The sequence below is a fragment of the Lytechinus variegatus genome, chromosome 12 (assembly GCF_018143015.1).
Source record: "Lytechinus variegatus isolate NC3 chromosome 12, Lvar_3.0, whole genome shotgun sequence".
Taxonomy (NCBI): Eukaryota; Metazoa; Echinodermata; class Echinoidea; order Temnopleuroida; family Toxopneustidae; genus Lytechinus; species Lytechinus variegatus.
In genome coordinates, this window is record NC_054751.1 from 6,787,535 (window position 1) to 6,806,340 (window position 18,806).

The 18,806-nt window shown below is 38.9% G+C and overlaps 1 protein-coding gene across 1 annotated transcript; it reads right to left on the minus strand.

Annotated features, from left to right (window-relative positions):
* Positions 1-12,973: 12,973 nt before the first annotated feature.
* LOC121424778 (early growth response protein 1-B-like) lies at positions 12,974-17,946 on the minus strand. Its single transcript, XM_041620553.1, has 2 exons — positions 17,509-17,946; positions 12,974-16,499 (listed from the first exon to the last, which is right to left on the minus strand). The coding sequence occupies exons 1-2, from the start codon at positions 17,726-17,728 to the stop codon at positions 15,265-15,267; spliced, it is 1,455 nt and encodes a 484-aa protein (XP_041476487.1). The 5' UTR covers positions 17,729-17,946; the 3' UTR covers positions 12,974-15,264.
* Positions 17,947-18,806: the final 860 nt, after the last annotated feature.

Sequence of the window (18,806 nt, forward strand, 5' to 3'; positions counted from 1 at the left end):
AATCACCGTTGCCACCATTGTCTTCAATTGAATTATTATCAATGTCCGTGTAGGTCATCATCATCTTCATCTTCGTCGTCGTCGAAATCACCGTCGCCACAATTGTCTTGAATTGATTTGTCATCACCGTCATCATCAGAATCATTGCCGTCATCACCACCACCATCGCCATCATATCTACATCATCGTCACCCTCATAATCACAATCATTATCATCATCAATGTTGTCACCACATTATGTCATGATAGCGACAGTGTTAATCCGCATACTACTATTGTAGTACCGCTAATCGAGTTTTTTTCATGCTTGGGGTTGAAATAAAATGATATAAGCTTTGTTTTTTTTTCGGCAAGGCCCATCGTTTTACTCTTTTTGTACTCAATTTAATTAGGGGTCATGTACACTGTAAATGTTATATGGTCAGTGATATTAAATTTTCAATCCCATCGGATATCACACTTTTGATTTTGTCTTGTGTGTTTTATCTTCTAAAATATATGAAACCAAAGTGTATACAATGGAAATGTAAAATCTCAAATGCGCATCATTGACTTTACCTTCTACGTATCACTTAAGATCAATCGATATCTCATTACCACAAAGAAATGTTCATCGCTGCATGGATTACGTAATATTCACTGTCACTGCCACACAGTTCATTGCGTTGCTTTTGTTTGCGTCACAATTATCACAAGAAAGCCAAATCTTGGTTCACGTACAGAATGCAATCAAAATAGTATCTATGTGTTTCTCTCTACATAATCATGTCAGGAGAAATATCTTGATACTCCGGTTTTTTGCCTCGAGTGATAAAGATTTAGAAAAAATCAGAGGGAGATTTATCATGGCTTTTAGAATATGGTCAGTGATATTAAATCTTAAATCCCCATCGAATGTCATAGAGGATGGGCCCCCGGAGCACGTAAAAGATGAATGTGTTAGTCTGAGGAACAACTTGATCAATTAGATTGCGAGTGATATGTCATTTAGGTACAAAAATGGCCTGTGAAAAAACTATTATATTGCCTGATATTGTTTTGATCACTGGGAAAGCTGTAAAATCAGGTAGTTTGGCGTAATCTGAAAGGGTATCATAAATCTGGGGACACCGTTTCATCAACATTTTTGTCTGACAAGTTGTCAGATCTGACATCTTTCCTTGATTCTGATTGGCTGAGAGGCACTGTCACTATAGTAACTGTCGGATAAAATGGGACTTGTCGGATAAAACGTCCGACAAGTCCTTTCATGAAACGCTCCCCTGAAGACAATTTTTTTTAACAGAGTTTGAAAAAGTACTTTTCTCACCATAATATTGATCACTTCCATTCGTTATCACAACTCGCGACGGATAGCACTACAGAAATAATTATGATGTTAATAACTTGACACTTACATGATTTCGCTATAGCAATGATATTAAAAAATATGTTTTATTGTTTTTCTCTCAAATTGAATTTATACAATACAGTTCACAAAGTAACAATTGTTAAAATATTTCGAACAAATCACTTAAACTCTTATATTATTCAAAGACACTGTATCGTGTCAGATGAGGAGTTACTCACAAATATCTGAGAAAAGAAACCTTATAAAAGTATTGGCGCGGTCGCGAGTGACGATCAATCGTAACTTGTAAAATCAAATGTATATTTTTCACGAATATTTCATGATTGTGTATACTTTTTTTATACAGGACCAGAGGCAAAGCATTCTGATCTTATCATTCTGTCAAAATATATTTGAATAAAAAATGATAATAATTGACACCAGTGAAAGCGATGGAAGTAACTTTCATTGTCAAATCAACTTGGATATACATGTAGATATATTTCACAAGCAATAATGGGGACCGATCTCGGGTTCATTCATATCGTCAAGTAAGATATTTTTTGTCTCGTCCACGGGAACGAAAATGTGATCATTTGCTTTATATCGTAAACGGTTTAATGAAAAAGAGGGAAATAGGTGCATGAGGCTGGATTAATGTAGATGTATTATGAAGTTGAATATCTTGGCACCCACCCTTGTTCGTAAGCTTCAACCACGGGCGTAGTTGTATTGGGGAGGAATCGCAGAGGTGGATAAAATAAAATATAATTTAGCCACCTCCGTGGAAAGAATGTAACTTACCAACGATCGATGCGTTCGTATGAATCTCGATGTTCGTGCGAACTTTGTTGGAGTGTCTAGAGAATCATACATGTAGATGAGGAATGGATTCGTATTGAGTGAAATCTTCTGAAGAACAACTTGGGACCCTCTGGTGAAACGAACTATTTTAAGGTTATAATGGCCACAAAAATTATACTCTTTCGTAACAGTGTCTTGATTATTCTTTCGTCAGACTTTCTGTTCCAAATAAGAATTTACTCAATAACGCACAAATGCTTTACCCACGCCTTAATAGTCATTTGCGAGCGCCTTAACAAACGCAAAGAGTCGTTCAAAAAAAGCGTCGTTTAAAGTATTAAAGTAGAGTATTTGTGGAAAAACTGAATCTTGTTGAAGAAGAAATCCGCCATTTGTAGACTATATTTGCTATCATAATAAGCTCAAGAGCACTATGGCATACTCGGGAGTAGCCACCCCTCAAATGAAGCTAAGAAGACATGGGACAAAACAATCTTTAGCTACCAGTTTGAATTCAGTAAGAGATGAGAGCTTGGAGAAAAGTGCCCTAAAGCCCCAGAATAACCATAAACCTGGAAGTCTGTCTGAAACACCAGGCTTTACTAGCTCCCAATCATTCAGCAAGAAACTTACCCGACCTCTCAGCCAAGTTGGTAAAAGGGGAAGACCAAGTAAACCAAAAGCACAAACAATGCCAAAAAAGGAAATTCTTGAGAATGGGAAACAGGAGTGCATAGGAAAAAGACAGATCCTAGAAAACAACGAAAGAGACAGTACACGAGATAAGAGTGAAGAAATAATTGCAATAAAAGAAACAAAAATCTCTGAACAACCTAATCCGAATACTGGAGAGGAACTAAGACTCACATGTAATGGATGTCAAGATAAACAGGCAGAGGTGCTGATAGAATGTGAGCTTTGCAACAGGTGGCTGTGCCCTAAATGTGCATCCCTGGATCCAAAAGTTGTTTCTGACATCGGTAAATGGAGCACTATCCATTTTTTCTGTGTGCCATGTAACATTGAAACAAAGCTCAAAACAAAACCTGAATGCCCAGTATGTTCCTGCTCTAGAGTGGAAGGAAACACACCAGAATTACCTGATAACACTATCCAGGGACTAACAGACCTGATATCATACCTAGAAAAAGGAATGAAAGAGTTGAAAAAAGATACTGAAGATATCAAATGTAAGCTTACCAATCCCATAACAAATGTGACCTACGGCATGACATCGCCAAAGGGTCCGAGAGAGCAGGTGGCAACATATAGTCAAATTGCGCAGAAGGCAGTCAAGATAAACAAAGAGTCTCCATCTCAACACTATGATAGGCCAAGAGGTACATCTGCTGGAAGTGAAAACTATGATAATACACAAAACAGATTCTCAGATGCTATAATTGAAAATAGTGCAATCCTAGAGGAGTATAGAGACAGAGAAAGAAGAAAAAACAATATCATTCTACACAATGTGCCAGAAAGTAGGAGGGACAACAGCACTCTCCGTCAAAAGGATGATAGTCTTTTTGTCCAGCAACTGATAGACGATGCACTAATGATTGAAAATGTGAATGTAAAGAATGCCACAAGACTAGGACACAAACAGCAAGACGTTGCAAGACCTCGGGTGTTGCTTGTCAAATTGGATGTACCAAAAGAAGTGATATTATCACAAACAAAAAATCTGAGAAGACATGCTGACTACAATGGAATATATATCGACCCTGATCGGACCCCAGTTGAAAGAGAGGCTCACCGAAGCTTGCGCAAAGAGTTAAAGGATAGACGAAATATGGGGGAAGACTGTGTGATTAGGAAGGGGAAAGTAACAATACGCTCCCCAGTATCAACTTGGAGAGAGAGTCCTATAAGACAAAGGATGGCCCCTCCTCTTGCAGATGATGTGAACAGAGAGGAAAAAATAAGCCACTCTAGGGCAACTGCAAGAACAAAAACTAGTGGCCATATGGAGCCAGAGAGTCTAGAATTAAGACGTGTTGGAAACACAAGGAATGATGTAAAAATGAATTCAGAACTGCAGGAAGGGAGGCCAGCAAATATACTCCATGCTGATGGGATGCAAGATATCAAATTGACCCATAACACTGAAAATGTACCAGGAACAGAAGTGCCGAGTGACGTAGCAAAAACACAAAATGATACAAAGTCAAAAGTACCCAGGACTGAAGTGATAAATAATGATGAAAGGAAGCAAGATTGTATTGGAGCTCATCCTCCTAACATGAGGTATCAAGCACATGAAATAGATCAAAAAGAGGTACTAGACATGTCAAATGGAGGAAACTTCCTTTGTGCTGATACGATGCAAGAAGTGAATGAAACATTGGATAAAACAGGAAAGATGAAGGCTAAGGAACGGATTACCAGAGAGACCCAAAGGATGCAAGATACACAGGAAGAAGAGGAAACTGGGAAAGGTGCAGAAAATATGAGTATCACAGGAATGAAAGAAAATGATACAGTGACAAAAGATACAAGTGTCACAATAAATCCCCAATGCACCGAAAAGTTCCACGGTGAGGATAAATCCCATGTTACCAAATATCAAAATAATGAGGAGGTTGAGGCTAGCTTTTTGATTCTTAAACAAGTCGTGCAAAGTACCGATGAGACAGGCGTAGCCAAAGAGAAACCAGCTGTAGAAAAAAGGAATAGTGCAGTAACCCATCCTGGAGTGAGAGCAGGAGACATAGATAGGGAAAAGAAACTATCTTTACTCTGACTAGAGCAAAGAGTACTAGAGAATAAAAGAATGCAACTCTGTGAAAAAACATTTGCTGAATATAAAGTCTTAAATGAAACTAAAGAGGAGATATCACAGGTTGCATTAAAGGGAAAGGATTTTGACCCTAACAGTGAGGATGGAAATGAAGAAAGACAAAAAGCTTGTAAGAACACAAAGCATGATGGAAATAACATGTGCTGCACAAAAGATGTCAGAGGTCGATGTGTGAACCAAATGGAAGAAACATATTCATTTGTGAATTTGCCAAACATGGCTAGCTGTAGCATGGCTAGCTGTAGCTGCTCTAATCTAAATGAATTCTTAGGCACAGATGATTTACACAAATTGAACAATGATATGGAAGGAAGTGTTCAGCATAATCAGTCTCCCTCTTCAAATAATGCACTACTTAATAAGGCTACAGACACTGGCAATCTACATGTACAAGAAGAAGACCATCTTCCTAATAATGTTTGCAATACAATTGAGGAGGAAAGTTCTTGTAGAGACGCCGACTACACAAGTCAAAGGAGGGACACAGACGACTCTCTGTTTGAAAGTGACATGGAGAGTGACACTGAAAGTGATGATCTGGACAGTAGTGACAAAGAGGATACCACAAGCAGTGAGGATTCCAACGATGATCAAGGGCAGGATGATGGACAGGAGAGTGTAAATTTATCCATGCCTTCAAGAAAATCCAATAATAATAAGAAGATAAAAGTCTTCTATACAAACTGTGACTCACTCCTAAACAAACGAAATGAGATGCTTCTCCTTCTACAAACACAGAACATTGATGTTGTTCTATTAACAGAGATCTTCCCTAAAAACTATCACAACCCTCTAACACATGGAGATCTAATGCTACAGGGGTATGATATGCACTGCAACTTGGAGGATGGGCATAGAGGAGTTGCTATATATGTTGCTAATGATCTCTGTCATCTCATCAATGAATGTGATCTACAGTTCAATTTTCAAGAGTCGGTATGGATCTGGATGAGCCTTAGAGGATATGAGAAACTACTGATAGGATGTATGTACAGGAGCCCATCAGTAGACAACCATAAGGAACTGAAAGATGCCTTCACACAAGTCACCTCTGTCAACCCCTCACATGTCCTCATAGCTGGCGACTTCAATTATCCTAACATTGATTGGGATCATGGAAGGGCAAGGTCACATGCTGAACAAGAATTCATTGAAACTGTTGCTGATTGTTTTCTTTACCAGCATATCAGTGAACATACCAGATACAGAGAAGGACAACATCCCAGCACGCTAGATCTTGTATTCACCAATGAGGAAGGTATGATTAACCATGTCGACTATGTGCCTGGTATTGGAAGAAGTGACCATATTGGAATCCTCTTTGATCTGACAGTGTACAGTCCTCAAGTCCTTAACTCCACTCCTCATTACCAATTTCACAGAGCACAGTATGAAGAAATGTGTGAAGAACTTGATCAAAACAATTGGGACTCAGCTTTGGATGGCAAAAGTGTTGATGATGCATGGGAGTACTTTTGTGATATCCTGAGAGACAAAATGCAAAAATTCATACCTCTGTCTAATCCAAAACACCGTCGTAAGAAGCAGAGATGGATGACTAAAGAGGCACTTCGGAAACAGAACCAGAAACATCGTGCATGGAAGGAAGCACAGAGAACCAATCACCCTGTTGACATCATGAGGGCAAAAAGATTGGCGAAAGAGTTGAGATTTACCACCAAGAAATTATGCAGAATCTATGAGAAAGATATAGCTCTCAATGTGAAGTCCAACCCCAAAGCATTTTGGCGGTATGCCCATAGCAAGCTCAATACATCCTGTAGATTAGGGGAAATCAGAGGGCCAGACGGAAACCCTATATCTTCAGATAAAGGAAAAGCAGATGCTTTGAATGAGTTCTTTGCAACCACCTTCACTGATGAGGATAAGACATCCATCCCTTCACTTTCATCAAAGTATTCAGGAATGCCATTAACTTCCATCTCCATCTCGGAAGATGACGTCTATAAGAAACTAGTGAGTTTGTCAAAATATAAGAGTGCAGGACCAGATGGCATCCACCCATGTGTTTTGAAGGCAACTGCTGTTTCTATTGCAAAGCCCCTTGCCTTGATCTACAATGCATCACTAAAAGAGGGTAAACTACCAAGTGTCTGGAAGGTCAGTCATGTAGTACCTGTGCACAAAAAAGGCAGCAAGGTGGATGTTCGAAATTACAGACCAATCAGTTTGACATCTGTGCCTTGCAAAATCCTAGAATCACTAATTCGGGATGAAATAGTTGGCCACCTTATAGAAAATGATCTTCTGTGTGATGAACAGCATGGCTTTGTTCCTGGACGCTCATGTGTGACACAGCTCTTGACGGTTATGGAGGAATGGACAGTGATGCTGGATGTAGGAAGTCCTATCGATGTAATCTACCTGGATTTCCAAAAAGCTTTCGATAGTGTCCCTCATCTGCGCCTCCTCTCCAAACTTGAGGCATATGGTATAGGTGGCGAAATCAAAGCCTGGATAACAGACTTTCTCCGAGGAAGACAGCAGAGAGTTAAAGTCAATAATGAATTATCAGACTGGACAAGGGTAAGGAGCGGAGTGCCGCAAGGCAGTATCCTCGGCCCAGCAATGTTTGTACTCTGCATCAATGATCTACCAGACGGCCTTCAGGGGAAAGTCAAGATATATGCCGATGACACGAAACTATATGGCAAAGCCTCCACTAATCAAGACCTCTGTGCTATTCAGGCTGACCTTGATGCACTAGTTGACTGGAGTAATAGATGGCAATTGCACTTTAACTCCCAAAAGTGTAAAGTACTACACATAGGCCCTGGAAATGTCAAACACTCCTACTCACTCGGAGAAGACGTTCTTGAGCATACCGCAGTGGAGAGAGACCTTGGCATACTGGTTGACGAAGATCTCAAATTTCATAACCATGTTGCATATGTTGTCAAAAAAGCCAATGGGATACTTTCATGCATTCGCCGCAGTTTTGAATGTAGAGACAAATCTACAATCCCAAAACTGTACAAAGGACTTGTCAGGCCGATCATTGACTTTGGCAACTCTATATGGTATCCTAGATTTAAGAGTGACAGTAAAGCCATTGAGAAGATACAGAAGAGAGCAACAAAAATGATCTATTCCATCAGACACTGCACATACACAGAGAGATTAAAAGCACTCAATCTTCCTTCTCTTGAGTACCGCAGAAGACGAGGAGATATGATACAGGTGTTCAAAATAATCCATGGATTTGAACGCATTCCAGGTGATACTTTCTTTGAGTATGCAACAGGCAACACAAGAGGGCATAGTCTGAAACTCTCAAAACCCAGATGCTTGACGAAGATCAGACAAGATGTTTTCAGCCAGCGTATCATAAAAGACTGGAATTCGCTGCCCGAAGAGGTAGTCACTGCTCAGACGGTGAACAGTTTCAAAATAAGGCTAGACAAGGTGTGGGCAGACCAGCGGTACTGCTCACCCTATGATGCATAAATCATACTAATGTTGAGGACGGTGCAGATTTCCAAGCTATGACTGCTGAGAAGATACCTACTTACGAGAAGGATGAAGGACTTGAACTGGAAGCACGACTGCTGGGATCATCAGCATTCTTCCAGAATCTCGGGTAAAGGTAAAGGTAAAGGGGAATGAAACCTTTGGAACAAATAGGCTTGTGTAGAAACAGAAAAATCAAAGAATAAGAATAAAGAAAGTTTGAGAAAAATCGGACAAATAGTGAGAAAGTTATGAGCATTTGAATATTGCAATCACTATTGCTATGGAGATCCTCACATTGGCAATGCAACTAGGATGTGTGATGTCACTGATGAACAACTTTCCCTTTGGTGGACTATAAAATACCCTCAAAATGTCTCTTTTTGCTTTTTCTTATGATGATACAAACCCTTTATCCATGATGTATTCTTAAAAAATATGTATTACATGCCCTCATGTGGACAGAAGACATGATTTATGGATAGATGTGATAAAAGAGGCAATTCTAGTGAAATATATCCTAAAGTAATGGGGAGAGTTGTTCACAAGTGACATCACACATCCTTGTCGCATTGCCAATTTGCTATCTCCATAGCATTAGTGATCGCAATATTCAAATGCTCATAACTTTCTCATTATTTGTCCGATTTTTCTCAAACTTTCGTTGATCTATTTCTTTGATTTTTCTTTTTTCACACAAGCTATCTTGTTCCAATGGTTTCATTCTCCTTTAAATATCCATTCGTGAGGGGTTCTTACGAACTCAGCAAGAGCCCTCGTTCTTACGATCAGCGCAATAACTTAAGGATTCTATGACTATCACTCTACCCTTCAAATTCTTGCCTAATTATTACGACATTCTTGCGACGTTCATACGGCCTCCGTAAGAAAAAAGGGTTTTGTACGACGATATAGTAAACAAGTGCACTACACTTTCACAACAAGTGCACCACAATTTTATGTATATTCCAGTCAGCCATTGTGGCCCGTATTCTGAACTCAGGTCTAATAAAAAAAATTATCAAAAGTTGTGGTTTAACTATTTAAAGTTTTACGTATTGGCTTCTGTAAGGTAACAACATATGCTGAAGATAACGCTTTCATTGCCAATACGACAATGAAAGCATTATCTTCAGCATATTTTGTTACTTTAATAGCCTATTGTTAATATACTTGAAAATAGGGAAACATTCCAAAAGTAACACATGCACACAACTGACCCATTCATAAATTCATTCAAATAATTTGTTTTATTAGTGTATAAAATCTTAAGTCCTTCTCTCCCATTGTCCCCTATAAGTAAATTTTTACTCGGAAGGGAGTAAATCCCTTTGTCGAGTTAAAGATGTTTCCGAAATACTTTAACTCTAATCGGGTCAATTTTCCAGTGGACTGCATATAGATTTTTGAGTCAAATTGATTAATTGGGACACCGAGTCATTTCGACTTCATAATCGAGTCGACACTTACATTATGGCTGCACTGACTACAAAGTAATGTTTTTCCTTAAAATGATTGTATTTTTCATTTTCTTTATTGATTTGTTTATCTTATTAAAACCGAAATGATCAAATTCTTGAAGTATGTATAACTTTGAACCCATAACTTCTAGATACGTTTGAATTAACTTCAAAAAGGATATTCAAACGAAATCAATAAATGCAATAAATTACTTTTATACGCTCTATATATATGAAAGGCCGGCTTGGTAATAAGCATTGGTAAGCATGGATTGATAAAAATAATATGTAACAGTTTGATCAATAAATTTGCCAGTATCACTAAGTCTTTGGTGAAAATATTTTACGAATGACTCTGAGCCGTCTTACAAAGAGTTACGATTGATTCTATCAGTCATAACTATGGAAAGCCACTAACGTCAACATCTAAATACGTGTTCAAAATATTTTCTAGATATGCACTATTAAAAAGGATTGATCAAAATGACCAATCTGTTGGTTAATATGTGTCCGACCGATAAAATTGGTCAATATCTACCAAATTTTTTGGTCGATTTGAACCGATAATTTGGTTGCTTTTGACCAATTTTATCGGTCGGACACAATATTAACCAACAGATTGGTCATTTTGACCAATCCTTTTTTAGAGTGTATGATGTATATTAATACATTCACTGCTTTCTTGATAATTACGGTAAGTATGATTCTCTTTGTTTTCAAAGGACATAATTTCCTAAAGAAGAATTTATGACATTGATGGATTTCAATAACCTTGTACTTGATCAGATCAATCGTAACTCTTTGTAAGACGGGGTCCCGGCCTATCATTATTTTGGTCATCATGGTCGAAGCGCTTTGATCACTTTACCAAATCGTTTTGATATTTGTTTCACAGAGACTACTATTTAAAACTTTTTGATCGAATGTGCTGGATTCGGGCTTTGTTGAAAAACAAATATCTTGATATATCAAAAGTGGTCACCCCTCTGCCCTTTAAACATGTTTTAAAATGGTTATACACTCTTGAAATGTTGGGCAACATACTGTCCACATAATAATTGGTTAAACAATTTACCCAATTCTGGGTAGTTTTCAACCAATACAGTGTAGTTTTCACCCAAATCACAAATCATTGGTTTAAAACTACCCAGAACTGGAAAAAGTTTTAACCAACTGTTGTGTGGACAGTATATGTTGCCTAAATTTTTAAGATTGTAGTTTAGGTGAAGATAATCGTTATCAATGTTACATATGCATGCATTGTATCATCCATTTATACTTTTGATATATAAAACAGATAAATAGATAGATAAAGAAAAATATAGATAGATCATGTAGATAGACAGACAGACAGATAAATAGAGATAGATAGTCGGATAGAGTTACAGATGGATAAATAGATAGATACACTCTAAAAAAGGTTTACCCAATATTGGGTAAAATGGGTGCATCCAAGTTTGTTGGGTAAAAACATATTTTGTAATTTCTTCGTAATGTTGCGTTGAACTTTACCCTTCAAACATGCATTTTACCCAATATTGAGGGGGAAAATACCAAGCAAACATGCTTGTTCCCTTTTTACCCAATGGGTAAAATTGTACTTTCTATTTTTAGAGTGTACATCCATAGATAGATAGGTAGACAGAGTGACAGACAGACATATGGAAAGATAGATGACTAAGAAAGGAAGAAAGAGAGAGAGAAAGAAAGGATGGAAGGAAGGAAGAAAGGAAGGAAGAGGACAACAAGTCGGATGAATGAATATTTTGAGGATCTTTTAAATGATAATTTCTTCGAGATTCAACACGAAATTGTTGATTTGTGGTCACATTTCTGCCAAAGTTATCATGGTTATAGCATGATATAAGTTTGTTTAGGGCCACCTCACAATCGAGAAGCCATGATCACATGATTTCAAGTGCGTTATTCATATTGGGAGGGTAGATTGTAGAGCATTATATTTTTATGGATGCGAGGGCATGCGGATTGATACCTCTTCGCTCGTCTCTTCACGCCGGCTCCAGCCCACTCACAAGTGTGGGATGCTCGCTATTCTTGAACTATAAAACAACCTGTATAATACAGGGGGAAAAGCAAGTATTACATGGTTTTGTTTTTTATTTCATTGAGTCATACTTGGCCTACGCTTTTTTTTCATCTCATGCATGTTTTATGCAGACGGCTGACAAAGTGGGCAAACGGGCTATACCTTTTTTTTTCAACTTAATCTCTTTTGGTCATCTACGTCTTTTCCTATTTTCATCCATCGATGTCTGATTTATGAAGTTTTGTCTGAATTTTACTCCCACGTTCGGCAATTCATGTGATAAAATCCTCTCATTCCCATAAAGGCCTATATTTATTTCAATTTCGATCATATTCATGACCAATGAATGTTACAGTATGTTAGACCATAAGGTTACATTTGACTGTTTGAATTTGAATTATTTATAAACGTATTTCAAATTGAACACTTTTTAGTTCCTAGAATTATGGCTAGATGACCATCACGGAAAATATAAAATTAGTTTAGATTTTTTAATCAATATATATAAATCTTTAATTCTCAGATTAAAAAATTCAACCTAATCCAAAAAACACCACCTTCAACGTTTTAAAAAGTTTGCCTTCTTACAGTGGATATATAAAACAGATGATGTAATGGGCTGAATAAAAATTACGATTTATTTTTTTGAAATTATTTCAGGTGAAATTATTATCATTTTGTTATTGGTGAAGGGAAGCCTGTAGGTGAATTTCAGTAGTTTCTGGGCAGACATAATCATTTTCTTTTCAGATGATAACATCAGCATTCACAACATTCTCATTTACAACATTCGCATCTCAAGTCTTTCTCCCCTCATCTACATGCATATACATGTATTCTGCATATCAACATCACCATCAATATGTTTAACATTCAGATCAATTTAGATTTTCCATGTACTCCTTTTTAAGACATAAATAATCATGATCATTTTTATATATTCGATTTCTCATCACGTTTTATGCAGCATTCTCTCACATTCATCCACTTTCTACCAACATTATGCTCCAGTCAAAACTCATGTCATACAAGATAAATAATCACCATTTTACAGATGGATGTATTGTAGATTTTTGTGCACCTCATGACAAAAATATTTTATTATTTTTTTTCCTCCAGCTCTCTTTATACCGCCCCTTTACAACTTCCAAGGCATGGTATAATACGATATAGTATACAACAGACATCGCAACTATGTACATGCGCAGGATTTATTTTTTTGCTGGACATAAACGATCATGACGATGACGTGATGTGTAATAAGAGCTAATGCATAGTATCAAAGATACGATATAACAAATTTCTGATGTGTATAAATATAAAGATATCTATATACATATGTAAAATAAAATCAAAACTTGTACAACGAACATTCCAACTTATAGGCACCGGACAATAAACGGCTGTTTTCTGCAGGAGATGAACGAATCAAAGTAAAATCTGAAAAAAAATTAAAACATCAAATTCGACGACTAAGAACATAACAGTGAAACGATCGCTTTGTTGGAATAGTTTTCCTCTCTGGGTATACTTTGCAAAATAATCCTGATACATAACTGTTTTTTTTAATTCCCTTTTTTTTAAACATTCCCCTCCCCCCATCTTAATGAATAGGCACGTGTGATTTTCCTTCTGTTCACAAGATGTTATGCTTCATGAACAGTGTGATGTTGTTTTTTGCAATATCAATAACAAAAAATTTCCACGAAAAATGATAAATTAATACACCAAAATCAGACGTAGATTACTGTTACTGTTTCACCTTTTACATAGAAATATAACAACATGGAACGGTGCAACTATGCATTTTATCGATTTATCAGGTGCTATCAAAGAGACGCTTTTCAAAAGCTTACTGTATGAGTTGACATTTTAAGAAGGTGGCACTCAACAATTTGTCTTTCTTAAACTGAAATAGAAACATGGCAACTTGAGCACACTAAAAAAATGAAATATTTCCAAATCTTTCCACTATGGGTAATAGCAACACCCGTATTTTTACCCAAATGGCTTCAGGCTCACCTTCGTTTTATAGGCACTGACAAATGAACTAGCTGTGTAGTTTTCGGCGTTTTTGCTATAAAAAAAATGGCTGTCGTCTACGACTTTCTACAAACTTACAAAACCACAGCTTTAATTAAACTGAACGAAATAGCATCTTTAATACAAACATGTAGACATATAAAATTCAACTTAAAGGAATCACCACACCGGTACATATAAATAATCGTGATATTTTTGCAGCATATTTCTTCTCTTAGCAAGATGCATGCATATTATCTGCGTGTGATGAGTTCTATACACTGGTACAATATTTTGCGTAGATTTAAACTTAATCAAATGAAAACAACAATTGCATTTTGAACAAATTGACTGAGTTTCAAAAAAATGAGTTGATAGTGTTGAAGCAATGTACTTATTTCATTGAAGTCGTAACGTTGGCTGCTAAATTGGCAGTAGCAAGCAAGAGTTTGGTCTCAGAGAAACGCCATTCGGCCACAAACCCACAACAAATACCATGGAAAGTAAGTGTCATCGTAGGAAGTACAGAAATATAGTTTAGAAATTGCGAATGAATTTTACGTCAAGTCATCAAGACTTTTCGAATGCAATGACAGGTTAATGAAATCGAAATTGAATGATTCATAAGGAAGTGTACTTTCATAACTTGAATGAAGATAAATATTTGTAAGTTAAAAAAACATTTTCAAATTTGAATAACTTTTTGGGTAAAAAATAAAGAGCTTTTCAACTGACCAGCAGCTTTCGTAAATGTTATATTTTGAATTTTGGAAGCAGTGTTAGCGTGTGCCCTGCACAATGAACTATCTTATGCGCAGCATAAAATACATGAAACAATTCATAGATACCGAAATTTTTTGTTATGAATACAAATTGTGTTTTAGCAAAAAATTGTATGGAACAAGGATCAACCAGCCTGTGTTTATTTCTTGTTATCGCTTTAGATCAAAACATAGAAAATATAACAAAGCAGTATACTCTGCATGTAGCGCGACATGAAATAATGTGAACATAATTCTACAGAATTCTCACAAAAAACATGAAAGATGGATAATTTTCACCGATACAGAGTTGTGCAAGACGTTGAATATTACTTGAGTTAGTCAGTCGACCATCATGTTGCACATCACTGTGCTACTCACTCGCACCAGTTCAAGCTGATACGCGTCTCACATCAAGCCGCTTCCTTGGTAGCCGGCGGTTGCCGGCCGGTGCCGAACAGCGACGTCGAACCGCACGACGAGGCGATGTCGTCTTCGCAGAGGGATGTGCAAAAACAAACAACAGAAAAAAGAGAGATCACAATAAATGGGATCGTTCAAGGAAAAGTTTAAGAAGTAGTAACCACCGATGCGGCACTAACAGGCATAGGAGGAGACGATGCAGCTGACGGGCTCTGTTGATATCCACAAGTGTTCAGATTTTTCATTGATTCCACCTCCTTCTTGACCTTTTGGCGGAGATGGATTTTGCTGTGTCGTTTCCTCTCGTCGCTGCGAGCAAATTTTCGTCCGCATGTCTCGCAGGAGAAAGGTTTCTCACCGGTATGGGTCCGGATGTGGGTCGTCAGGTGGTCGCTACGGCTGAAATTCCTCATACAGATGCGACACTGGAACGGTTTCTGTCCGGTATGGATGCGGATGTGCCTCGTAAGCTCGTCGGAGCGAGAGAACCGCCGGTCGCAGTTCTCCGACGGGCAGGCGTAAGGGCGCTCATGAGGCGGCGTCTTGCCTGGTCGGCTGGTGTATTTTCGGGGTTTGGACGTGGTCTTCCCAACGGAACCCTGGCTCGCTTGATAGGGTTGTGATATCATGTCCGCGGGGGATATGTGGACCATCATAGGTGCGTTACCGAGTGAAACTTGCTGGGTTCTCGAAGGCAATATTTGGGCTGGCTGAGGGCTAGTACTTTGTCCTGTATGGTGCACACCACCCATTTTGATATTGTGGTGCGGCGAAGACACGGCTGGGCGACCAAAAGCTGAGCTCATGTCATGGGCTGATGGCCAGGAATATTTGAGCACTCCATCAACTTTGACTGTTTGTTCGAATGGTGAACAAACGCCCTGCGCGGATGACTGAACAGATAAGTTCTCTGGGATCTGCTCGTACGGTGTCGAAGGCACGAGCGATGTGGCTGGGTGCGTGTAGGCACATGTGTACGGGGAGGATTGGGGCGATAGTTCCTGAGGGTTGATTACTGCCTGGGTGCTGGCGATCTGAAAGCTTGAGGTGCTGCTTGGCGTGTAACAAGCCGTATCACAGGACACGATAGGTTGAGCCGAAACCGCTTCGTTGATCAAACTATTCGACGTTGTGATGATACTGCCTATCCCACTTGGCATGGACGTGGTCGCAGGCGTCCACCAAGCATTAGGAGTGGGTGAACTATCAGGGCTGCTTCCAGAAACAGGAGACATATGAGCCGGCTGGACATTGGTCATGGCGACGGTGTTGTAACCAGTCATCACCCCGGACTCTCCCCGCTGGTTGTTCATGTTGTGGTCCGGCTCGACAAACCCTCCTTCGGTAACTTGAGGCTTGAATTCAAAATCCTCCATGGGACCTGTATTGCAAAAGTAGTAGAATGAACGAGCAAGGTTTAATGCCATGAAGATATCTTAGTCACAAAAAGTAAATGATACATTGGGTCTGTTATTTCTAGCAAAGTCCGATTGTTGAAGAAGTATTGAAACCCAAGTGACAGTTCAAGCGACCAGCGCCGAGTATGACAGTAAACCAACTGATTTACAACCACTCCGATCAGCTGTGCGGTGCGTTGGCGAATGACAAACAGAAGAGGGAGTGTACGCCAATATGCAACCAGCACGCGAGTGAGTGGTGAGAAAATATAGTGTACGGGGATACCCTATAGGTTAGCACGTAAATACGTCACACTGCCACCCGACCTATTATTCGCTGTTGTATATTGCACGCTTGCATGGGTCGCATCAATGCAGAGGGGAAGCCAGGAAATATACACACTGGCTCTCCAATGACATTGACGCGAGAGGTAAACAAGGCTGACTACAGCTGGTAAAGCTTGAGCTACGGGACTCCACGTGTGACTGAGCTTAGCAGACGACACTCGAATAATGTTCAAGCAATGTTGCGTGGTAGCATTTGAAAAATAAAAATCAATTCTGAAGTTGATTGAAATAAATATTCCTAAAGAATTGTCGAAATAAACAAAAATCCAGAACAAGCTAAGTGTGAGTTGAATTTAAAAAAAAAGCTAAGTCAATCGAAGAAGCAAGCCGAAAAATAAACGAGAGGCAGTGTGATGTATCTAAGTGTGGGGTAGTACGAGTCGAGAAGAAAATATGGAAAAGAGCTAAGAAATTCACCGTAGTAAAATCTCCTCATGGTGAAGAATGGTTAAGCCAAGTAATTCCAATGAAGGCGAAAAATATATTTAGTAAAGAGAAGGAGAGCAGGTGGTATAGGACGACTAACATCTATGAGGCACTGGCGACAAATGACTATCAGTGGCTATAACATGTTGAGAGGTAGGAACATAATCTAAATTAAAAAAAAAAAGCTGAAGAAGAGCAAGGAAAATAACAGCCACCCACCTTCAAGTGTAGGCAGGTCCGGAGTGAAGTTGAAACTCTGAGGGGCGCTCATAGTCATAGTAGCCAGGGTAAGCACGTCTGTCGTGGTGAGGGGGCAAGGCTCAGCCGGCGATGCTAATGTGTTGTTGAACAAACTAGTATCAAACTGACTGAGTGCCACTTGTGAGAGGGTGTCCAGATCCATACGCATCTCGCTTGATTCCTTGGACTTCTTACTCATACGTCTGAAAAAATCTGAGGTGAGTGTAGGTCGATCAAGCGATCATTAGAATTTGCTCAAGTAAATGTCACTATGTCTTGTGACACCAACTTCATGGAGTTAAAATGCTTAAACACTGCCAGTGTTACGAGTTTTACCGATGCGGAGTCGAGTAAATCCGAACTGTCGAATGCCGAACAGACGAGCTGCAAGTATTTTTATTCGATTTCATTCATGAGAATCCTCGGCCAAATTAGGGAAGAGCCTGTGACGTTTCAGTCACGTGGTACAATGACGCACATTGACGTCAAACGGTCCGAGCCATTCCCTAGCAACAATCTAAAGATTTTGGAACGCTGCATTATAATTGTAGGGGTGATAAGATACGCTACGGACGTGGTGGGTCGCTGTAGTTCTTTTTCTAAACTCAATTAGAGCTATAAGAAGAACACATACGCTTTGAAATTGTATTTCTAATGTAGTTGAGGTATATAATAGAATGAAAAATCCATCAAAAGAAAGACATATTAAAAACCAAACGTGATTTTCCCTACAAGCAGGACGGATCGAACTCTTCATTGTATTAGCTCCGCCTACTGGGTTAGGTACTTCCGACACACTCCAAATATGGGATGCAGCTGAAAGCACACACAATCAGTGCATTGAATTACTTCCGTCTGTTTTGCATTAGCCACGCCTATCTGGGTTGCCGAAATTTGCCGAATGGGTCTTTTCAAGCAGACGAGACGTCCCGAAAACTTCCCAAAAGGGGGGATCACCAATAGGGGTGGCAACGGAGTAAATATTTACTATTGGCATTCCATCGAAAGCCGAACCTTGCCGAATTGTTATTACGATGAGATTAATGCCGATCTCATTAAGTGTACCGTTGTATGCTAAGCTATGTAACCCCATGGCCCCGTGTGTGTGAGTGACTGTGAGTGCGAGTAGCGATCTTGCTGCTCGCATGTGTTGTGAGTTGTGAACCAGAGCTGGTACGTTAGAAGACCCTCTCTCTTTTTGGTCTATCCTTTTATTTATTGTCTCAAACAAGGTCAACATACCTCACTTTAGTAGGCATAATAATCAGTTAATCTCT